Source organism: Pyrus communis, chromosome 3 (genome assembly GCF_963583255.1).
Source record: "Pyrus communis chromosome 3, drPyrComm1.1, whole genome shotgun sequence".
NCBI lineage: Eukaryota > Viridiplantae > Streptophyta > Magnoliopsida > Rosales > Rosaceae > Pyrus > Pyrus communis.
Window position 1 is genome coordinate 5,608,086 of NC_084805.1, and position 24,645 is coordinate 5,632,730.

At 34.0% G+C, this 24,645-nt stretch overlaps 2 protein-coding genes and 1 long non-coding RNA gene across 4 annotated transcripts; 2 read left to right on the plus strand and 1 right to left on the minus strand.

Moving 5' to 3' along the window:
- The first annotated feature begins 1,637 nt into the window (after positions 1 to 1,637).
- On the plus strand, positions 1,638 to 2,566 carry LOC137727618 (uncharacterized). The gene is made up of 3 exons (XR_011067829.1): positions 1,638 to 1,992; positions 2,303 to 2,383; positions 2,491 to 2,566. It is a non-coding gene; the product is annotated as an uncharacterized lncRNA (long non-coding RNA).
- Positions 2,567 to 3,470: 904 nt separating this feature from the next.
- On the minus strand, positions 3,471 to 11,513 carry LOC137729938 (probable fatty acyl-CoA reductase 5). Its single transcript, XM_068468988.1, has 10 exons — positions 11,258 to 11,513; positions 11,049 to 11,152; positions 10,736 to 10,938; positions 8,551 to 8,651; positions 8,061 to 8,250; positions 7,681 to 7,842; positions 7,400 to 7,481; positions 4,143 to 4,409; positions 3,814 to 3,941; positions 3,471 to 3,716 (listed from the first exon to the last, which is right to left on the minus strand). The coding sequence occupies exons 1-10, from the start codon at positions 11,334 to 11,336 to the stop codon at positions 3,560 to 3,562; spliced, it is 1,473 nt and encodes a 490-aa protein (XP_068325089.1). The 5' UTR covers positions 11,337 to 11,513; the 3' UTR covers positions 3,471 to 3,559.
- A 5,457-nt stretch (positions 11,514 to 16,970) lies between these two features.
- LOC137730160 (uncharacterized) lies at positions 16,971 to 18,567 on the plus strand. 2 transcript variants are annotated; one of them, XR_011068094.1, is made up of 2 exons: positions 16,971 to 17,476; positions 17,716 to 18,567. XR_011068094.1 is itself a non-coding variant. In XM_068469222.1 (2 exons), exons 1-2 carry the CDS (start codon positions 17,087 to 17,089, stop codon positions 18,281 to 18,283), a joined length of 1,020 nt encoding a protein of 339 aa, XP_068325323.1. In that variant the 5' UTR covers positions 17,011 to 17,086; the 3' UTR covers positions 18,284 to 18,567. The 2 variants fall into 2 exon arrangements, 1 of the variants encoding a protein (XP_068325323.1); XM_068469222.1 differs by having other exon boundaries at positions 17,011 to 17,476; positions 17,654 to 18,567.
- The last annotated feature ends 6,078 nt before the right edge of the window (positions 18,568 to 24,645 follow it).

Genomic DNA, 24,645 nt, shown 5'->3' on the forward strand with positions numbered 1-24,645 from the left:
CGTAACAAAAGATAAGTACAATAAATAAATTAACGCAATTGGCGGTAGTTCCAGCCATAGTAAATAAATTGCATTTAAGTAAATAAAGCTCGTGACAAGGGCTTTAATTCAGCACCATTCACATAAATTAAAACTTAAACCAGCAGGCGGTAAAACCGTCCATGATAAATAAATTGTTTTAAAATAAATAGAACTTGTGAAAAGATTTTAAACCAACACTATTCACATAAATAAATATGTATATATATTTTTTTCTTTCTTTTCAGATGGTGCAACACCATCTAAAAACCTTTACTCCTTTTTTATTATTATTTTTTTTTTTATTCATTCACATGTTGTACAATTCCTTTGCTTTTTTTTTTTTTTTTTTATTTTTGTTTTCATTTCACAACTCTAAGTCCTTTTAGTTATTTAGGAAGTAATAGTAACAATAAGTTCCAATTGGTGTTCCTCCTCCAGTGAGTTTCGAAAAAGTCGAAACGGTTCTTATAAGTTTTGGAGTCTGTAACTTATGAGAAGATCAAACCGTTAGATTTAGTTCAAATTTTAGTATGATATGGATAAGAGGATACCGAACAACTTTCGTGAAGAAACAATTTCAATCTGAGCAACTGAAATGGAGTTTTGGTACTCATAAGGTGCCTGTCCAATTTTCTGCGGAAATAGGAAACTGGTTTGGTATTTCAGGCATCTGCGATGATCGCACCGTTGGAATTTTCTGAAAATTTGATATGTTGTAGATACTGGGCAGATGAACAACTTTGAAGAAGAAAATATTTCAATCCGATGTCTGCAAGTTGGAGTTCCGAAGCTGTTTACATGGTTGTCAGATTCTCTACGAATTTTGGGTCTGTACTCTTTTGCTTCTGCAAAGGATGATATGCAGTCATACAACAACATATATATATATATATATATATATATATTTGCTTTTTAAGATGAAATGAAAAGATTTTCTTATCTGTGAGATTCCAGGCAACAGAGGTGAACATGATTTGTAGCGTTGTGCTTTCCATTGACACGAGAGCTTCTCGTGCTGATAACGTGTTGTAAAATCGATGGTGTGTGCAGTGGAATAAATAAAACAAGACACAAAATTTACGAGGTTTCTCTACAGTCAGTGTGATTAGAGTACGTCCTCGGAGCAACAGTGGTGCTTCCATTATAATTTAGAATAATAAGAGTACAAAATAACTCTCTATTATCCCCTTTCCTCTTCCTCTCTTTTCTCTCTTCCTCTTCTTCTCTTTTTCTTCTCTTCCTCTTATGTGAGTCTCATTTGTTTTATAAGCAAAGAGAACACTATTCACTTTACAAATTTTCCACAAATAAATAATGAAAATACTGTGCATAAATAGTAACAGACTATTCATAAGGGCCATCCATGTATTATTCACAACAGTTTTTTATTTGTTATTATATTGTGCCAAAATCTAATTAGTTCTCTATCTTCATTTTCCAATTTCTCCTCTGTTTTCCCCCCATCTCTCTCTTTCTTTTACTTTCCTCGCTCTCTTTGTTTTCACCGTCACATCTCTCTTCGTTTTTTCCTCTTCCTCTTGTGTTTTTCCTTTCAGAGATAAAGTTCTCTCCCATTTGTTTTATTTTGGATTACAGAGGAGTTGGTGAGAGTTTTTCTCTCCTGTTTGTGAGAGCCCTTCTCTTCCTTTGTGGAAGCCTTTCTCTCTCTCTCTCTCTCTCTCTCTCTCTTTGTGAGAGCTCTTTCCTTTTCCTCAATTTCAGATCTGATTTTGCTTTCATTTAGTTTGCCGTTTTGAGAGTCGGCAGCTTGGGCATCTGGCATCCATTGCCGGCTTTTCTATTCTGTTTTGTTTTTTTCATTGGGCTTTTAGCTTTCTTTTCAAACCTCAATCTCAACCTTGAAGCTCCGTTCTTTCAACCCCATCTTTTCCATGTTCCTATCAGTTACCCACCATTGCCAACACTACTCATGCATCATGGTCTCTCTCTCCCCTCTTTGTGTCATATCAGGTCCAACTTCTTTCCCACTTTGAGTTCATATCTTCTAATGTATATTTTCAGATCTTGCCTGGGTCTCCTCTGCATGCAATTTTTTGTTAATTCATACAATGGATTGTTGTTCTGCAGTGAATAGTGTTGAGTACAAAAAGGTTTGGCATTGAGGAGGATGCACAGAGAGGCATAACTATTCCGTTTTCGCTATAATAATTTTCCTTTTATTTTTTCATTTTGACTAAAAATTTAATTTTCGTTGCTCTTTTAAGTAAGTAAATTATGATGTATATTTGTGGTTTTTTAGCGTTGTTAACTTTTTTGACAGAAAGAAAGAAGTGCAGAAGATGATTTAACAATCGGATCTTAAGTGATTTATTCAGATATGAACTATGAAGTTCTTATGGAGGTAGATTTTAATTAGTTTTAGTTGTTTTTATACTACTTTAAATTTAGTATGATTATGTGATAGTATCTTATATGTTCTTATTATTTTTAAATTACAATTGTGCCCAGGTTGCTCAAGAACGCTACCAATGGAAGACGGATGGAATTATACTATGAAATTGTAGGACTTGACTGCAAGTCTGTCTTGGAGGACTTGATTGCAAAATATTTAATTTTATCAAAAGCCACTGACATCAATAATGGGATTAGAGTTAGACACTGCAATGGGTGCTCAGTGGGCGCCCTTTTGATAAAATAAAAAAAAATAAAAAAAGGCTATCTGGACACTATGCGAAAATGATATTTTTTTCATGCAATGTTTTTCATATTATGTTTTAATACTATATTTCTATATCATCTTAAGTGACATATGATGTGAACAACCACATTATTTAAAAAATTTGCAAAACCAAAGAAAAGAAAGGAGAAACACTTATTGTATACCATAATCATCATTTAATTAGCTAGTTTTTTTTTTTATTATTAATTTATTAAATAATGAACTAAATTTAAAAATCTGATTAATTCAAATGATATGGCTGTCCACATCAAATGCCACCTAAGTTGGTATGAAAATGTAGTACAAAAACATGGTATGAATAACATTACTTTATTTTCTCTAAAAAGATTTACTTACTATTTTTAATTATAAATAAATAAACCAAAGATTGAATATAATGAGACTTGTACTATTCCTTTTTACACAGATATAGAAATAGTGGCGTTTGTTACAACAGAGATGTTTACATAGGACATGGATTCTTATTCGGTGGCTGCTTGGTGGCTACTGATAATTGCCACCGAAGTCTGCGCTTTCATCTTAATCCACACCAGTGCAAAGCTAAAATTCTTGTAGTGTTCGCAATTCTCTCTCTCTCAAGAAAGATAAACAAAGTCACAAACCAAAATGTATAAAATTTGATATAATTTATTCAATACTACAGTTGAATTATTTCATCACCATTCGTAAATTATCCGCAAACTAAAGACATAAACTTTGATAGAGTTTCTTCAACACTATTGTTGAATTGTTTCATCTCTATCAATATCGCTAATGAGAAAAAGGATGCAAACTTGACACTTTCCTAAAGATACACTTTAATTGCAATGACAATGTATCGATTCATCGGGTTATCGATCATTTGACGATAACATGCTTTTCGAGGCCAGGAGTGTGAGTTTTCGTAATGTAGTCTTCCCAATCAATGCTGTTGGGATCAAAGTTAAATTCTTTTGCGTCTATGTAACTCTCATTTGTCATCCTTTGCAGCACCCCCGAATTGCTGTCATCAAATCTACAAGGAAAAACATGTTAAATCATTATCAAAACATATATGCATAATTACAATTAATGATAAAACTTTGTCTAATCACCAAATAAAGCATACGTACATGCCCTTGAATAACACGTAGGGTTTGTATAGCTCTACCATGCGCATTACCAATTTGAGTTTTCGACTGTAATTAGCATATAGGTCCTTGAAATATTGGCATGGTGCTTTACTTACGAACTTCAATACCTTCAAAGATGCAAAGAGGAATATATGAAAGAAACTAATAAAAAGAGAAGAAACAGACGTGGATATCAAGAATAATGAAATATAATATTAAAGGAACATTAAGTAATTTAAACTCAACAATCATGAGATGATATTGTCAAACGTTTTAATCCCAATTATATTATGATTTTTTATACTAGCAAGGGAATAGGTTGAACAAACCTGCAAAGGTATCATGAAGCGAATTTGCATGTACATGCGGAAAGAAGCCATGGTTCTAAGCATTCTAAACTTCGCAACCTTAATAGGCTTTCCGTCCTTCGTCACCCAGGGAAATTTGGTGAAGTATCGAAACATAATATCTTGAATATCACAAAATGTTATAGGGTTGCGAAATGAAGATCCCACATGGTAAATGTGAATAGAAGATTGATTGGCATTCACCACTATCGCTGAAATTATTGAATTTACCACCATGTCAACAGGAATCTGTGTAATTTACAATTCGATCTTCAGTTATACATATCTAAAAGAAAAAAAAAAATCACAAATACAATTGAACTTTAGGGTGTAAGCAATTACCAAGTAGAAAAAAAAAATTCAGCAATATTATATCCCAAATTTGTACTTCAACAAATATTCCTTCAAGTTTATTAAATAATGTTACAAACAAACTGTAATTGTTTTTAGATATCCTTCTATTATTATAAATCCGAAAGGAAGAATAAGAAGAAGAAAAAGTAGAAATTAAAGAAACAAACTAGTTAGTAAAAAAAAAAAAAAAAACAAATAAAGAAGAAATGAACCCACTCACCAAACCTTTCCCCTCCCTCCATCCTTGGAAAATTAACCAAAATTTTGGGCTTGTATAGAATTTTATCTAAAATTTGAACTTTTTGATAATTGTAATCAACAGTTGATCTAAAAGCACTAAAATTACGACCCTTATAATAACAAGAAGTTTGGAATGCTATATTATGTTCTTAGGGTATCATTTGACCATCTGAATTATCACTTTTGAAAATTAACCCTCTAAACTATTGGGTAATTGACACTTAAATTTTAAAAATTGCCAATTTATCCCTTATCGTCCGATTCTATCCATACTTATGTTAAATTTATGGGCAAACTAGTTTTCTTATCATTCATTTCAACATGTCATCATCTACCACTAGTAAAAATATGTCACATGGAAATTTGTATTGTTTTTTTTTTTTTGGTTAATCTTAGTTTCCTACTCTGAAGTTTCTTGATTTTTAACATTTGGTACATCAAGTTTTTTTCGTCCCAGTCTGATACCTAAAGTCATATATTGTCAATTGCTTTTACAGTGGAACCCAATTTTTTTCATGGTATTAGACCAGGTTGTCCCACCTATTAAGCTAAATGGCTGTACACGTTCCACGTCACCTCATTGTATTTCCACGTCTTAGGCTTAAAAATTCGCCACACGTGAGAATGTGTATTGAGAATAAGTCTCATATTGATGGGAAGAAAAACCTTATAAGCTACCTCCCATATTACCATTGGTTTTACGTTAAAACTCCAACTTTCTTCATTCATGAAGCCCAGACCCGAGTTAACTCGGGTCGAGTTCGTCTCCGCCTTGGATAACCTGCAGTTTAACCCGCACCACCATCTCCAATGCTATATCCACCCGCATTGCTGCTGCAATCAGAAATCCAGAACCCGACAACCGTTTCCCGCCGACGAATCTCTACTTTAACCACGTGCACTCAACCCACACCATTGCACCTGTAGCTTAACGCGCTTCCACAACCCGTTGTCCCTCGTTGTCATGTGCATAAGCCCATAAACCTCCGCACCTACTCAACCCGAACCCCGTACTCACCCTACCCGCACCGACTCCTACGAGTTGGATCTGTCGCAACCCGTATGAAGTCCCTTTCTGCAGTTTGACTTTGCACTAAGTTGTTTTGTTTGCCGCAATCCCATAGGTTTGCGCGACTTGTTTGGTGCAATTGGTTTTGCACGAATTGAAGAAAGGCAGAGAGAAGGAAGGAAGAAAACAAAAAAAAAGGAAAACAAAAAATGAAAGAGAAAACAAAAAAATTTTGCCGTTTGTTTTCGGCCCACACGAGCAAGTAAAATTGGTTTAGTATTTTTGAGGCCCACACGTGTTTCTAGACTATTTGAAGTTTGCTGTGAATGTCACTCAAGTGCTTGTGCTGGTGGGCATTCGAGTGATTAGATAATTGTTACTGGCACTGCCACATGAATCTCGGACTGGCACCTATGGAGTTTCGTATGGGAATTGGTATATGAAGTTAGCATAACGGAACTTGCATCCACATCTATTTGTTGACAAATTTATGTTATGTATCGTCATTAGTTTGACAGGGAGGGGTGTTAGAAAATATTAGTATTTTATGTTTATTTAATTATTTGGGGTTTTCTTATTAGTTTAGAATTTGAGTCCATCCTATCTGAGTTCGGGTTTCATAAGTTCTTTTTTTTTTTTTTTTTTTTTTTTTTTTGAACAGATGATAAGGGGGAAGGGGTGGGCTTCAATAATGTGATTCATATTCGCCTTTGGTGAGAACCGAATCTAAGACCTCTCACTTACAAGTGAAGAGGAATATCACTACACTATAGTACTAAGTGGCATGGTTTCTTTAGTTTTGTTCCCTATAATATAGTTTGTAGTTTAGTATGATTAACAAGACAATCAAGATATAGTCATTCGGTTGTAGCCGTCTCAGCAACCTTATTTTGTAAAATAATGTTTATAGTTACTAGTATATGCCCACACACATGGTTTGTGAGAGAGTGAGAGAATGTGGGAGTGGGGAGAGGGAGAAAGGTTTGCTTGTTTGTTTGTTTGTTTTTTTTTTTTTTTTTTTTTTTATTTTATTTTATTTTAAAGTGATGATAAAATGACTTGTAAGTGAAGCTTAAACAAAAAGTAGCAAAATTTTGTTTTATAAAATTACATTACTGTCCTTAACTTTTTTGTTGTGATAAAAGATAAAATTTTTTTTTTTTACCCTTTTTTGATTGACAAAGAAAATTTCGTTAATATATATTTTAGATATTTCGTTTGTTCGTCAGTTTATTTTCTAATTTTCTTTTATGGTATGCTTGTTTTTGCAAAAAGTCTCTATCATGTTTTGTTTGTTCTCGAATTCCTTCATTTTTAAAATTTTGAGTCCTATTATATCTAAACATGCACCTGTCATATGTTCTCATTTATTTTATAACTAAATTGTAGATGACAAACTAATATATATGGTGGTAGAAAAAATATGCCAGGTGGATGCGCATATCGACACTCGTAATTTTCTTTTAATATAGAAGATTTAATTACGAAATTGCCCCCAACAAAGTTTATGTGCATGGCACCCTGCTAAGAAGCTTACCCCGTAGACACATTTTACGCACATGCATGATCTACATAATATGCATAATGTATGTATGCGTTGGGGAGGGGTTTGGTGATTGATTGACTTTGAACTCACCATATCAAATACTGACATAGGATCACCAAGTAAGCATTTCAACTTTCCTTTACCATAACCAGCAATTATGCTATCAATGGTTCTGTAATCATACAAAAAAGAACACAGATATGAGTTTAGCTGTCACCTTGTCAAAGGAGGATCATATATTCTAAATGAAAACCAGATCATACAGTTTTTACATTCTCACGTTTAGTTCTAAAGAGGACCATACTAATTGTACTAGATAAATATATGTTTGAAATAAAGATTTTAGGGTACAGGCAAAGCAAGCTCATTACCTCAAACCTTGAGTCCAACCTGGAAACGGCTCCTTATAAGTACTAGTAACAACGGTTGGGCGGATGATAACTAGAGGTAGATTATCCTTTGAGTGATGCAGAAATATTTCTCCTATCGCCTTTGTAAATACGTAGGTGTTTGGCCATCCGTAAAGTTTAGCCCTAATAATTGTATCAAAGAAAAACAAATAAATTAACAGAAGTCTAGAACTTAATTTGAATGGCACAATATACGTTGAATTGTCAAGAGTTTCAAAAACAATTCTACCAACACTTTCACTTTTTTTTTCCTTTTGATTTAGTAATCCACGGTATAAAATTCATATGTGAAGAGTAATATAGGGCACAATTAGATTAGATAATGATGCTCTGATTAAAACCTTTCAATGCCAAAATCCTTCATGGTACGGGTAATAGTTTCTTCAGAAGCACCTTGTGCTTTTCTTTCATTCAATTTCTCCCCCACCAACTTCTTTTCATGTAATTCGAAATTATTGTTTATTACGTCGTCAATTAATGAAGATGATAAGTCCTCTGCTATGAGTCCTGCCCTTTCACCACACACATAAGCTGGAAAAAGGTTCACCAATTAATCACCATCAATTAAGCAAAAACTATATATCCATTCAAGGAGTAAGACTTCAAAAAAGTTTTATTATGTCAACAAAAAAAAAAAAAAAGGAGAAAATTTGAAATAGGTCTAATTTTATAGGCCACATTTTGAAATAGGTCTAATTTTTAGTAACTTTTGATTTTTGAAATAGGTCCAATTTTTAGTTACTTTGGACCCATATCAAAAGACAAAAAAAAAAAGGGATAAATAAATAAAGGTTGTACCAAATTAAGGACAAACAAACACAGAGAACTGACCGGTTGATACATGGAGAAGCATCTCCAGTTTTAAACATTTCTTCGCAAAACTCAACACATGAAGAACTCCGAATGTATTCACGTCCAGCGCAATATCATACCTGCACACAAATATCCAGTCTACTGTGTATATATTTTGGGCGTGGTTATATAAATATATAGCAAATTTCACTTTTGGTCATGTGTTAACTGGCTACGAGTTTAGCAAAAGTTGCAATTGAAGGACAAAGATTGTATTTATTTTCTTGAGTTAGCAATCACATAACCCTGCAGATATTGCATATTGGGAGAAGAGAAGGAGACGCTGACACCCCTTAGAGCACTTCCACCCTATGAATATATCGGCTATTGGGCAATCTAATCCCTCCCTTCGTTTCCCAAATTAAATCATTCCAGCCGAGCCCGACAAACAACCCAGGCTTGAATTGCCAGCCCATAGACTGGTGGATCTGTCGTCAGGCTAACGTCTGCCTAGCATCAACCTTTTTATAATTTTCTTTTTTGCCAGGTGCGTGCATTACATGTAGGAGAATAATGAGTGGCCCAACAAGAAAACAGGGTTGGGCCAGCCGGGCAAGTGCACTCACTGGGGGCGAAGTGGCATTTTCTGGTCTGTTGGATTTTTCGATTAACGGTCCAGATATTTTGACAAAAATAAAATATAAAAAAGGAAAAATTAAACAAAGTCCAATTGTTACCGTTGGCTTACGTGTCAAAATCTGGGCTGTTGGATTATAGTTTTTTTGTAATCTAATGGTCCATATAAATTAGGTTAATAAAAATTATTAAAACATATTGAAAAATACAAATATATATATATATATATATATATATAAATTTTTTTTTTCTATAAATACCTACCATGTTTTCGGGTAATACACGTGGAGTGACGAGATTAGTTAAAAATCGTATCCGAAATTAATAATTAAATTTCCTTCTAATATTTTAATAAAAATATTTTAATACCAACAACTTGGACAATTCTTTTTAGGGATGGAGATGCACTTGGGTAATTACTATTCATTGAAGGCAGTAATTGCCTAGCTCAATTGCCTAGGCAGTAATTGCTTGGGCAATCTGATAGGGGTGGAAGTGCTTTTATAATAAGGACCGATGAGATGACCTCCATGCGATCGTGGAGTGCTCTGTCAAGAAATTAAATAGAAAGTGAGATTTGTCCATGAATTGCAATGTACAGTTAACTACAATGGTTACCATTGTAAGGTTTAGCTCACTTCTTTCATATTATAGACAATGTCATATGTATTCCAAAAGATTTTACTTAAAAAACTTTATTTTAGTCCTTGAAAAAAATCGCTTTTAGACTAAAATCTTGCGTAAGATTAACAACTAATTGTAGTCCGTTGACTCAACGTCCATATCATACTACATTTAATCACCTCATATATTTAACACACCCCTTTTTTACCTGTCACACACCCCTTGTTAATTTCTGTGCTTTCATCTTCGTCAATTCATTCGATCTAAAGGTCAAAAATTGAGAGGAATGTGTGAGAAGTAAAAAAAGGTGTGTGCCTATATTTATTATATTTTCATGTTTTATTTCTCTTTTTCTTCATCATAGTATATTTTCTTGTAGACATAGGCTAAATTATAACAAAGGTCCTTAAACTATAGCATAAGTTTAGTTTTGGTCTCCGAACTCTACTAATAGTTGCTCTCGTTCTCGAATTATGCCCTGGCTTGCACTTATGGTCCTTTCATTAACTCACTCACCTTTGCTACAATTTAGCCTTTTTTTATATATAATATATTCTTACACATTTTAATATATTTTGGTATATCCATCGTACATGATCTCAATATAATACATTTTGGTCTACATAAATTTCGCTACTAATTTACACACACACACACACACACACACACACACACACACACACACACACACACACAAGGACTGAGCTAACCCACATAATAAGTTATATCAATAATTTAATATCGAATTCCCCATTCATGAGAGTAGACTCTTAGAACTCCTACGCACAAGTGAAGAAAAATATCACTAAATCATAGTACAAGTGGCTTGTAAACTAAGACTAAAGTGGAACTTAGAGTAAATAGTATGATCCATATAACTGAAACTTTGTTTATACAAGCGGTAGTTGGAGATGGCGAAATGAGAACGCATGCATTACCTCAATTGTATGGTGAATACTTTTACCTTTCATCAAATTTGGTCGTTGCTGCAGAGTTGAGTATGATTTGTATTTCATTGAACATTTCTTCCCTAAATTTGGAGTCTTTAACTCCCAGGTTTTCCGAACTTACATCTCCTGGGATAGCCACAACTTTTTCCGATATAAAGGAATCAAAATATGCACCCATTTTCTCCCTTAGAACCTTGAACAACTCCTTTCCTATGATCTTAATATATCAAAACATTAAAATAAGGTGCACGTCAGAATTGAAAAGAAATCTATTATATGAGTTATATAATCTGTATGGAAGTTGTAAATTTCTATATTTAGGTAAACCTCATTATGCATGCGATCCCTGGCTGAGTTGATATCCGGAGCTCTTAAAAGAAGATAGACCTTTTTCACATCTGGTTGAACCCTTAGTATTTTTTCCAAAAATACTGCATGCCGATTTCAAATAAAGTCAGAGAGAGAGAGAGAGAGAGAGAGAGAGAGAGAGAGAGAGAGAGAGAGAGAGAGAGAGAGAGAGAGAGAGGACAGTGTACCCATTGCAAGGAAGCCTGTGACTCCAGTAACCAAAACGGTCTTTTTTTTAAGATATTCTTGAATGGTCTTCGACTCCATTTGTGAAACTCAGAATTATATTGTGAGAGAGAAGTATTTTGGTCTGAGTAAAGTTCAGATGCTTTCTTGGATTGAGAGTGGTGGAGGGAACTAAGTCGTGGTTGGATAGTATTTATACTAAAATTTAGAATGGTTTCAAAGGGATAATGGGAATTTTGGCACTATTGCATGTAATTTACTGATATTTGTTTCGATTTGCAAATATGAGGTTTTGTGTTCGATTTTCATAAATGATGAATTCGGCACTAAATTATTGTTGGTTACTATTTGTCCCTCCCATTCCCCTTTGCCCCAGTATCATTCTATCAATAAAAAAGAACTCTTAATCAAGTTGGTTAGAGTTTTTTCTATATGCACTCAAGTCCGACTCACCTACCACATAATTTAAATAAATTTAATATAAAATGTCGCTGGTATAAATAAATAAAAAATTCAGATGTTTTTCGTGGTAAATTAAAAATGTCGAGTAAACTAAGTATCATTTGAGGTTTCAATGTTTTTCAAAGAATGAAACCCTTTCCTGAGCTATTAGGGGAGGTACTGTTCAATAAGAAAATGTTGAAAACCCTTTAATTAAACAAACATAAAACCCAAACCCTTTTTTCCAATCTCACAATGCCATAAAAAAAACCAGGTGACCTAGAAGATTAATGCTGAATTATTTGTGTGTACAAAAGTAAAAGCACAAACCAAACTAGAAAATATACCAATAAATAAAGAAAACTTTCATGAAAAGGGTTTGGGTTAAGTTTATCTTAACAAAAAATCATGCTATAATTTTATCTAATGAGAAAGACTTAAATTAATGAAAAACTCTTAAATTTTGATAAAAATGACAAAGGAACTTAAATTTTAGTGAAAAAGACATAATTTTAATATTAAAAAAAAATTTAAAAATGAAACTTACCACACTGTTTATGAAACTTATTACACTGTTGATGAAACTTACTACACTGTTTATGAAACTTAATGGTACTGCACTGTTTATGAAACTTAACAGTACTATACTGTGTATATATGTATATTATTTTTTTTGCCTTTAGTAGGTACGAGTGAAATCTAAATATATCACTTTATATAAATTATTTATTATATACATGAAAATATAGTATCGGATGTATGTTTGTGTTATCTTGCTTTGTCAAATGCCTAAAAATGGGTGTCATCGTTGTTACAGTTAGCTAATTCATGCATAATATAATATGTATATGTATTTTCATGTATTTTTTCTTATTTAATTATATTTGTTTTTTTTTTGGGGGGGGGGGGGGGGGGGTGTTGGAGGGACGCGTGCTGCGTACACATGTTTATATTTTATGTTTTTTTTTTGTTCTTATCATTAAATAAAGCTATTAGATGGTTTTTGGTTAAAATGCAAAGTTTTGAAGCCCTTTTAATTAATTTTCCTATAAATAAATGAAAAATACTTAAACCTATTTATCTATTCATTGGTAATAAATGTACTTTTACAATATGAATATTATAATTAAAATTGTTTATTCTCTATCACTGAGTACTATGATCTAGTGATATTCCTCTTTTCTTATGAGTGAGAGGTTTTAGATTTGATTCTTTAGAAAGTTGTTTATTCTCTTTATTTTTATCTAAATATTATTTTTGTAAAAAAAAATTATTCAAACTATCGATTTGTTCAACTGTGGATTGCTAAAAGGTCTTTGAATTGATTTAAATTGAATGATTTTTTTTTTTTATAGAGATGATACTTAAATGATGACGATAAAGAGAATGAACTATTCAAATTATTAGTGTTTGTAAAGTAAACATTTTGTAGTCACAAGTGAGTAGACAAGTAGATTCCCTTATGGGATGGACAAAGGTATTATCTTAAAAAAAAAAAAGAAAAAAAAAAAGGGTTTTTATAAAAAATGATCTCTGAGATTGATTAAACTTATTATTTTAGTCTCTCACTTTCAAAATCAATTAATGTTGTCTTTAACATTCATTATCGCATATCAATTTGGTCCTTTCGCATATCAATGTGGGACTCACAAATCCAATAAAATCGTGACACATGGATTACATAAAATAAGGGTTTTTTTTTGGAAAATGGTCCTAGACATTAATCAAATTCCTCATTTTGGTCCTTAAGTTTCAAAATTGATAAATTTGGTCCTTGACTTTCGTTACCACTCATCAATTTAATTCTTTTGTTAAAATTTCGTCAATATTTTTTGTTAGTGTGCTGATGTGGTCCCACTAATCCAACCATATGGTGCAACATGGATTAACTATAAGTAATTATTTTTTTAAGAGCAAAACAACTGACAAGTATTCTGCGTTGGTATTTCTCTCACATCCCACAACCCCAACTGGAAAAAAAAAATCAATCTGAATTCGATAAAATTGAATCCAGATTCATTTCAAATTTAATAGGATTATAATCAACTAGAGAGAATGAGGAGTAAGTTCAAAGAGGCTAAGTGCTTTAGTGGTGTCATGGTGCCTTCCTTTTATTTTTGAGCATACACAGATGAAGACGATGATGTCCCTTTTTTTTTCTTTTAGATTTGGTCTTTAGTTTCTTATTTTACTTTTAGTTTTAAATCTCAAAGAAATAGTTTCTTATAATTAATCTATGTGGCACCATATGATTGAATTAGCGGGACCACATTGGCTCACTAACAAAAAATATTGACGAAATTTTAACGGAATGGCAAAATTGATGTGCATTAGTGAAAATCAAGAACCAGATTTATCGATCTTGAAACTTATGGACCAAAATGAGTAGTTATATCAATGTCAAAGACCATTTTACATAAAAACTAACATAATAGTTGACGAAATCTTAACAGAATGATCAAATTGACGTGTGATAATGAATGTCTGGGACGACATTGATTGATTTTAAAAGTAAGGAACCAAAATTATGACTTTGATCAATCTCAAGAATCATTTATGATAAAAACCCAAAAAAGTTATGGTAGGAGGTCCGAAGGGAGCGTGATACTAATTTAAATTTTGGTTTTCTCTTTTTAGTAACTCCTGTTCCTTATTTTTAACAATAGGTTAGCAAATTAATGTGTACAAACTTTTGTGGTTTTTGTAGTTTCTGGTTGTTTGATTATGGGGCAAAAGGATGGATACTCTTTCGGCTTTTTTGATGAAATCTACCTATACCACGTGGATGAAACGTAGTTAGGGCAACTTTTGTATAGATCTGAAATCCTTTCAGTAATCAAATTTTGAGGACAGGTACCTACACCCATTATATATTGGGTCCCTTAAATGGACACATCCTTGAATAGTTGAATTAGAACCACACGGCTCACAGCGTATTGGAATAAGCAAAAAAGATTTTTATGGAACGGGATCAAAATTACTGTGGCATTCCGAATTTTAATACAATCCACCCCTCTTAGGGGCCCGACGTCCTCGTTGGCACACACAAGGCCAGAGTTAGGCTTTGATACCAAACTGTCACATCTCGACTCAGGCCCCCACCACAACCCAGGCTCGACTCTACCGTAGCACGATATTGTCTGCTTTGGGCTCATACCACACCCTCACGGTTTTGTTTCTGGGAACTCACACGAGAACTTCCCAGTGGGTCACCCATCCTGGGAATGTTCTCGCGTGAACTCGCTTAACTTCAGAGTTCCAATGGAACCCGAAGCCAGTAAGCTCCCAAAAGGATCACTCCCTTGGGCGATGTGGGATCTTACAATCCACCCCCCTTAGGGGCCCGACGTCCTCGTCGGCACACACGAGGCCAGGATTAGGCTTTGATACCAAATTGTCACATCTCAACTCGGGCCCCCACCACAATCCAGAATCGACTCTACCGTAGCACGATATTATCCGCTTTGGGCTCATACCACACCCTCACAGTTTTGTTTCTGGGAACTTACACGAGAACTTCCCAGTGGGTCACCCATCGTGGGAATGCTCTTGCGCGAACTCGCTTAACTTCGGAGTTCCAATGGAACCCGAAGCCAGTGAGCTCGCAAAAGGCCTCGTGCTAGGTAGAGATGAAAATATACATATAAGGATCACTCCCCTGGGCGATGTGGGATCTTACAATCACTCTGATACCAAATTGTCACATCCCGACCCGAGCCCCCACCACAACCCGGGCTCAACTCCACCGTAACACAATATTGTCCGCTTTGGAAAAAACCCTGTAATTTCAAGGAGACTAAGTGTGAACTCACCCGTTGCCAAGCTTGTCACATTAACCACTTGACATGAAAAATGATGCATCAAGGAGCCGGGTTTATTTTATTATTTCATACCATGAGTTAGTTCAACTAAATTTTTAATTTGGAATGACTTTGAACATCTTTAATGACGTTATTGTAAAGTTAAATTTTAACGAAAAATAATACAAAATTATATTAGGAGCTCCACATAAATGCTAAAAACACTTAATAACAACCTTCACCACCTCCTTCCTCCAGCCCGCCCTTCCCTTCGCTTCTCTTCCTTCATCCATAGTTCCATACCACCCCTTCCATCCCTTCGCTTCTCTTTCCCAACGAAGGCATAATCTAATCTCAACATATTAGCCACAATTAAAAAAAAGCCCCCTTTTGATGTGTCACTAGCGGCAACCACAAATCACAATTTACTGAGCATTGGCAGTATAACTCAATTTGGGATTGAGATCCACTTCGATCTCTGCGTCCTCTTTAGAAGTTGCACATATCACCAAAGTTAAAGGTCTTTGCTTGGTTGTTCACCTGAGATAAAATTCTAACCAACCAACAAAGATTTAAAAGGAAAATGACGTTGGTTCAGTTAAAAATTTAATTCACTTTTTGAGAGAGTGTACTAAAGTTAAGAGTTGTCATAGAATTAATTCTATAATTAATGATAATTTAATGAGTCAACCAACAATAAATTTTGGCAGGAGAATACAATTAAGTTGGTGTGGGTAACACGTCACTCCACCGAACCCAACAGTGAAATAAAAGAAACTACCTAACAATGACTGGCAAAATTAAACTTAAATTTAGTTTTCTCAATATAGGCCCCAACTGACTCACCAAAAAAGACAAATAATTGCATCTTCCGAAATTGATGAAGAAATCTGGTTGTTCCTATGTTGGTTGGGCATTAACAAGGGGTGGTGTGTAGCAATTTGATGGAGACATAAACCAAATAAACAAACATAATTCAAACATAGATTAGCCCTAAAAAGTTAAACTCCACACAGATTGTTCTCATCCCTAAGGTGCCGAACCTGGAGACTATGACACAATTTAGGCCTATTAGCCTGTGTAACTTCTCTTATAAGGTACTCTAAAAAATCCTTGCTAATCGTCTTAAACCTCTCTTACCAAATTTAATCTCTCCTATGCATAATGCTTTTGTAGCAGCCATGCAAATTCAAGATAATATATTGATTGCCCATGAGATCTTCCACTCCATGAAACTCAGGAGAACAAAAAGAAAATTTGAGTTGGGTATTAAGCTAGATATGAATAAAGCTTATAATCGGATGGAGTGGGACTTCCTGGATGTGGTTATGATTACAATGGGGTTTGGTAGGAGATGGGTAAATTTAATCATGAAGTGTGTGGTGACTATTGACTTCTCTATTTTAATTAATGGCAAATAGAAATATAAGGCTGTGGATGGATCGTTGGATTCCTTCTTTACCGAAGAGACATCCTTATCCTTCAGAGTCTTCGAATATAAACTGGAGCCAGAATTTTGCTTCCATAATTAGGCCATATTCTCATGAATGGGACCTCCAACCCATTAGCTCTTGTCTGTCTCAACGTGAGATGGAACAGATAAAAAAGGTACAAATTGGAGACCCTTCCTGTGATGATCGATTCATTTGGCCTTTAGAAAAAAGATGTAAGTATACGGTTAAGTCTGGTTATCATTGGATTCGTAGCATGGAGGCTCCTATTCGGCATAGGAGATCATCTTTACTTGTTTCGATAAACAAACAAGTTTGGAAAAGTATTTGGAAGCTGGAGGTTCATCCAAAGATCATAATTTTCATGTGGCAAATCCTTCATAGAGCTCTGGCAACCAGGTTGGATCTCTTTAAAAGACATGTTGCTGTCTCCCCTATATGTAATGAGGAAGAGGAATCGGTGGAGCATTTGTTCTCGTTGTGTCCATGGGTTCAGCATATCTGGTTTGGAGGTCAACTTAATTACAAGGTGAATCGAAATGAAATTGATACTTTTGAAAATTGGTTATGTTCTTTAATTAATGCTAATATGGGAAGTAAGCAAGATAAGAACCGAATTTTATCATAAGTGGCTTTCACATGTTGGAATATCTGGAAGGAGAGATGTAATGGTATTTTCAATCAGAAAACTGTGTTGCCTCTGTAGGTAATTCATAAAATTAATTATGGCCATGCTGCTTTCATGGAGGCTAACAAAATGTCGAACAGGGTTGCTGTGGGATCGAGAACTTCTCCAGGTAATCAAGCAAATTTGATTCGAGATTCTCAATCAATCTCGGTTTGGTCTCCACCAGAGATTTCATGGTACAAAGTAAATGTTGATGCAAGTTGGATGTCGATAACGAAAAAAGGATATGTGGCCACGGTGATCAACAACTCTAATGGCAAATTTATTGCTACTAAAAAGCAAAGTATTTTGGCGGAGGGAGTGCAAGAAGCTGAGGCAAAAGCTATTTTGGAAGGGTGCAAGCTTGCTAATCATTTGGAGTTAGGGAAGGTTATAATTGAATCAGATTCAAAGGAAGTTGTCTCTAGCTTATGTAATTCCATTTATCAGGGAAGGTGGGAGGCAGTTCCGGTGCTTTGGAAAGCTATGCAGCTGAAGGGGTCATTCCAACAGTGTAGATGGTCTTGGGTTCCTCGATCCGCCAATATGGTGGCTCATAGATTAGCTTCTGCGAAGTACTCGGAGATGAGCAATTATACTTGGATCGAAAGACCCCCATCTTCGATTGTACATATTTTGAACAAAGATGGTCTACCTTGCCCACATTAATCGGAGTCGGTGTTGGAGTGATTTAGGGTGACATGTAGTTGTTGACTGTGTTGGTCTTTAACCCTGTATCACTCTGTTGTATGTTGTTTCTCTGGTTTGTAGCATTGTTTATCCTCTGTGTGGGCTTTTTTGGTGTATTTTGGCTTTGCCCTAGAGTAATTCCAGTTTAACCAAAAAAAAAAAAATCAATCATAGATATACACGTAGGGATCAGTCTTAGTACGACAAACGTAAAGCTTATAGCGACCTTCCTTTGTTCTTTCGTTTTCAAATTTTAAATTTCTGCGGCCCCCCTTCAAAGACAAAAAGATTCAATCAAATTGAGCTCGTATAGTCGTTTGATTAAGAGCGATAACTAAGTATTTCATGTTTTGATTGAGAGTGATGATTAAGTATTCAATCAAAACATTGATTTCTATTTCTTAAAGATGGTTTCCGATTTTGTTAATTTTTTGTACATATAATTTTGTGTTATTTATATAGGCCCCTATTATTCTGGTTTCCTAAACATAAACCCAACTATCTTTAACATCCAAATAAAACCCAAAATTCTAATTTTTTTGACATGTAGGCAAGGAAGTAACCTATTACTACAAATTATTTACAGCTTATGCCACTAGACACTAATTATGTTAATGAGTCATATTATTATCTACAATAATGGTGAGTGAATTTCGTTGAGTTTTAATAGGCATGATTTCAGGGTTTTTTAATCTTCCCGTTAAATCCTTATTTCATCTTCCTTTTTTTTTTTTTAAGCAATCTAACATTTTAAATTTCAAAGCAAGTGGCATTTTACCACAGTTGTGGAAAAATGTTGAGCTCTTGTATGACGGCGTAGGTTCAAACCCCGTCTATGGCTAATTTAGCATAATTTATCGTTTGACTAAAAAAGAAAATTTTCAAATTCAAATAATAGGTGCACTATTTGTTGGTTGAAAACAATAGTTTTTCTTTCCAGAGTTGACTAAGACAACTATAAATTTACTTATACTTTTCCGTAAGTATAAGTAAATTAACTTTAAATCATATAACATATTGATCCTATATATAAATTTATTTATGATTAGTTAATTTTCCTAATATAAATTCATTGCCTAATTAATATACCTATAAATTTCATAACATGCTTAATGTATACATTTCTTTTAATAATAAAAAAAAAAAGTAAAACATGCCTAATATATGTAATAATACGTTTTGCTTGCGAAGTACCTCACGTGTTTAATGTGCAGCCTCCTTTTCATTGGCTCCCTCCCCCAGCGCGCTGGAACAAGATTAATGTGGTTGGCTCTTTTAGTTCATCTACAAATTCTGGGGGCGTCAGTGTGGTGTTCAGTGACGAAGCCAGTAGTTATACTGGAAGTTTTGCTTGCAAAGTAACTCACGTGACTAGACCTAACACGGTTGAGATTCTTGCTGTTCGAGGAGGGCCTTAGTTGGCTGCACAGAAAAATTGGCAGCTTGTTATCTTGGAGTTTGATGCGCTACTGGTTGTCCAAGCTAAAGGCAGTTTACATAGTGGTTCTCCTGCAACTGATTTACTGAATGATGATATTAAAACCCGCCTGCAGGGATTTGAATAGTCCAAAGTTTGCCATGTTCACTGATCTGCCAATGATGCGGCACATAGAATAGCCAAATTGACATTTTTGTCTAATTTCACCAGTTGCTGGTTTGAGGAGCCTCTAGATTTTCTTCTGCATGCTCTCCTTGATGATTGTATGTGTTCTTAATATTTTGAATAAAACCACTATCGTTTCTCCTAAAAAAAAAAGTTAGTCAGCTTTAATGAAAAGGCTTTGGGTTAAGTGTATTTTAACAAAAAAAACCATCTAATATCTTTATTTAATGAAAAGGACTTAAACTTTAATTAAAAAAAAAACACTTAAATTTTAATGAAAAATGACAAAAGTTTAATATAATAAAAAAATAATTAAAAAAAAATTGATGTGTAGGACCTGGCCGTGCATCCACCATATCTCAATACTCTTTTTGTGATTCCAAAATGCTTCTTTGTAGGCTTGTGCATGAACCTTGAAAGTAAACTTGCTACAAACATAATCTAGTCTAATGGCAGTTAAATATAGCAAACTTCCCACAATTCTCCTATAGATCATCTGCATGTTCACTTCAATCTATACACAACTTATCATTTGCAGATAATGAAATACTCACAAGTTTGAGTTCTTGACTTTAAACTTATCAACAGTGTCAAAGCATACTTTTTTTGGTGAATGAAGATGTTTCTACCTGTTTTCACAATCCCTAAGCAAAGGCAATGATGAAGTAGACCTACTCTGTCATCTTATACCTCCTCATCATTTTTGCCTTGAATTTTTTAGCATTGATTTATCACTTCCTATGTAGACAATATCATCTACATAAATGTACACAATGAGAGTTTCAGCACCCTTTCACTTTGTGTACACAATGTTGCTTCACTTGAGCTTCTCTCCATATCAAACTTTTAGAGCTTATTTCAAACCATACATTTATTTTTTAAGCTTGTAGACCTTGTCTTTTGCATTTAGCACAGTAAATCCCTCAGTTTGATCTACATATGCTTTTTCTTGTAAGACAATTTAGGAATGCAGAATTGACATTTAACTTAAATAACTTCCAACATTTCTGAGTTGGGAATGCAGTGAGAAATCTAATTGTATCAAACCGAGTAACGGGTGCAAAGGTTCAATAAAGTCTATACTTTTGTAACTAGTCTAGCTTTATGCTTTTGGAATGTGCTATCCAAGTTTTACTTGGTCTTGTACACCTATTTGACTCCTATAAATGGCATGTAGGCCTTCAGCTCACCATAACGATTTTACCCTTAATGTCGTGAGCATTCCACAGAGTACCCCAAGGAGCGTGGCACCTGCTTGCCCTATGAGTATAAGGCCTTCGAGCTGCCATGGTGCTCGTTGGGCCCATAGTGTCCTACCACCTACCCATACCCGACCAAGCTGGTTGGAAGCCAATTCTTTGGAGTCTTCCCTTGGGAGTCTAACGCTCTTGCGCTTCTACCAACAGAGACCTCTTGGACTACTTGTGAGCGATCTGAGGAGACTGGTACGCACCATTTCTAGCAAAACTTTAAGGTCTATTTAGTATTGCCTGCAACCTCCCCTCCCAGCTGCCTGCGAGGGTTTGGGTCTATAAATAGCCAAGTCAAACAGGAAAATCGATAATCGCCACTTATTGTTCGGAACTCTATCAAGTTCATTGTAATAACTCGAATATACAAATTTTAAATATATTTAGTAATTTCTTTACTGAATATGTTTATGAGGGTTTTATTAGGATTGGAATAGGTTAGTGAGCTTTGCAAAAAAAAAGAAAAAAAAAAAAAAAAAGATGAGAACCAACCTTCACTTTAAAACAAAGAAGTCATATTTTCTCTTCTTTTATTTTGAACTTGCAAACAAGGGCCTAGGATTTTGATTTCGTTGAAGCTGTTAGAGGAAGAAAAGGGCTTAACAGAGTTTATGTACATTTAAAACGTTGTTTTGTGATTTGGATAATACAATAGAAGTTAAATTTGTAGACTAATTTTGTAAATTAAATGACATAGAAGTTGATGATTTGATTATTATTTAAGAGTAATGCAAGAGAGACTAAATGTGTAGACAAAATTTTGTAAACTAAATGACTTAGAAGTTAATGATTGAATTATTACTTACGAGTCGATCAACATGCTTATTTCTTATTGGTGGCATCTTTTAATTTGTAAATTTAGTCTACAATTTAGGCTAACTAGCATTACCCTTATTTAAATGTTGATTAACAAGTTTATTTCTTATAGGTAACAGATCATATAGTTTGCAAATATAGTTTACAAAGGACTAGAATTAAGGTTTGCTGTTAGTCTTGCTCTAATAAAAAAACTCTTCACAAACCCGTCACTTTAAGGGTCCATTCTTTTTTCGTACACGCATCTAATCCCAAAATAAGTACTTAGGATTGTAACTCCCTCCGAGTACCATGAAATCCACATATTGTATGTTCAATTCCGTTGAGTATAGGGTAAGTTAAAGCCACAATAAGTCAGTAACTTGAACTTGGAATTTCTGCGCAAAAATCAGCAGTTTTCTGGGTAAGAAGTGACATCAACGTGAAGTCATCACTCTTGACCTAACTTTGACCGGCACATTTGAACTAACCGGAACTCCGTTTTTTACACCGTTTTCACCGTTGCTGTGAAATCTCATACTCAAAGTTTTGCTGTTCGATTTTCGTAATTCGTATTTTATTAGAATTTATTTTTATATTTCATAAATTTGAGATTGTTAGTTAAGTAGTTTTTTTTTTTTTTTTTTTTTTTTTTTTTTTTTTTTTTTTTTTTTTTTAACAAACGATATTATCTACACTAAGGGAGTCGGAGGGGGGGGGGGGGAGAAAGGCTAGCCTCACAATAAGCTAGCAATAATATGGTTCAAATTTGCCTTTGGCGAGAATCGAACTTGAGACCTTTCACTTACAAGTGAAGAGGAATACCACTAGACCGTAGTACTCAATGATTGTTTGTTAGGTAGTTACTGAAAGGTCAATTTTCCATACTAGTCATTTAAAATCTGTAAACCTTTTGGGGTCACTCTTGAAATTTTTGGGTAGAAATCCCACGAAGGCGTTGGTGAAAACAGTTCGCGAATTGGAGTTGTAACAAAAGAGAAATAAGTGAACAAATTCAGGGGCAATTCGGTCATTTGGACCTTCTATATATAGAAAGGCCCATATTTTTAGAGGAGCCTTCCATTTTATGACTGGTCCATGTGACCTAGCCCTAGGTCTAGCAATTCCTAATACGACCCGATAACCCGACACGACACGATACGAAATTAACAAGTATTCGGGTTGACACGAGAACGAATTGAGTCGTTATCGGGTAACCTTATAAACACTTGTTAAGATAACTGGTTAGTTCAGGTCTACACGTGGGTAACACGATACACGATAAACAAAATATTAATTTTATAATTTTATAACCCTAAAAATTATTATAATAATTATATATATTAATTTAACAATTTTATACCCTTAAAAACTATAATAATTATATATATATATATTAAATTAAATATTAAAACTTGGTGACCATTGGGTCGACTTAAATATACATATCATTTAATTTTTTAAGTGTTATACGTGCAAAATAAATAAATTTAAATCTACTTAATAAATATATATACACACACACGCACACACCATTGAACTTGATGGGATACAAATACTACGAAACTAATTTCAATGATCCAACCGTCAAACTTGTTTGTATATGCTTCAAGATTGCATCAGCAAAAAATCGCAAAAAACAAACATTCAAAGATCAAGTAACGGGACAAAACTTTTCGACAGCTATCAACGAAAAATCTCGATTTAACGGTTATTTTAACTCCGATTTTGATGTTTTTTTACAACTACACTCCTTGACCCTATACAAATACAATGAATGAACTTGATCTTTAATTTAAAATATTTACACTAGTAGATACCGCAAAATCTTATGTTATACTTAATGAAATTATGAATAAACTCTTAAGTGTTAGTGAATCTATTGTTTTGATGGGATACGCATTCTACAAAACTAGTTTCAACAATCCAACCGTCAAACATGTTTGTATATACTTCAAGATCACATACGCCAAAAATTGCAAAAAAATAAACATTTAGAGATCAAGTAACGGGACAAAACATTTCGATGGTTATCAATGAAAAATCATGATTTTGATGATTTTTTACAGCTACACTCCTTAGCCCTATATGAATACAATGAATGAACTCAATCTTCAATTTAAAATATTTACACTAATGGACACCACAAAATCTTATGTTATACTTAATGAAAGCATGAATAAACTCTTCAGTGTTAGTGAATCTATCGTTTTGATAGGATACACATTCTACTTACACTAATGGACACCACAAAATCTTATGTTATACTTAATGAAAGTATGAATAAACTCTTCAGTGTTAGTGAATCTATCGTTTTGATGGGATACACATTCTACGAAACTAATTTCAACAATCCAACCGTCAAACTTGTTTGTATATGCTTCGTGCTTCGAGATCGCATACGCTAAAAATCGTAAAAAACAAACATTCAAAGATCAAGTAACGGAATAAAACTTTTTTACGGTTATCAACAAAAAATCACGATTTAATGGTTGTTTTAAATCCAATTTTGATGATTTTTTACAGCTACACTCCTTGACCCTATATGAATACAATAAATGAACACGATCTTCAATTTAAAATATTTACACTACTGGATACTACAAAATCTTATGTTATACTTAATGAAAGTACGAATAAACTCTTAAGTGTTAGTGAATCCATTGTTTTGATGAGATACGCATTCTACGAAA

Coding starts and splice junctions, on each gene's coding strand:
- LOC137729938 (XM_068468988.1), bottom strand. CDS start 11,336: ATGGAGTCGAAGACCATTCAAGAATATCTTAAAAAAAAGACCGTTTTG. Junction 11,153..11,257: donor CACAGGCTTCCTTGCAATGG/GTACACTGTCCT, acceptor ATCGGCATGCAG/TATTTTTGGAAAAAATACTA. Junction 7,843..8,060: donor AAGGATTTTGGCATTGAAAG/GTTTTAATCAGA, acceptor TACAATTATTAG/GGCTAAACTTTACGGATGGC.
- LOC137730160 (XM_068469222.1), top strand. CDS start 17,087: ATGGAACAGATAAAAAAGGTACAAATTGGAGACCCTTCCTGTGATGAT. Junction 17,477..17,653: donor GAGGTCAACTTAATTACAAG/GTGAATCGAAAT, acceptor TTGCCTCTGTAG/GTAATTCATAAAATTAATTA.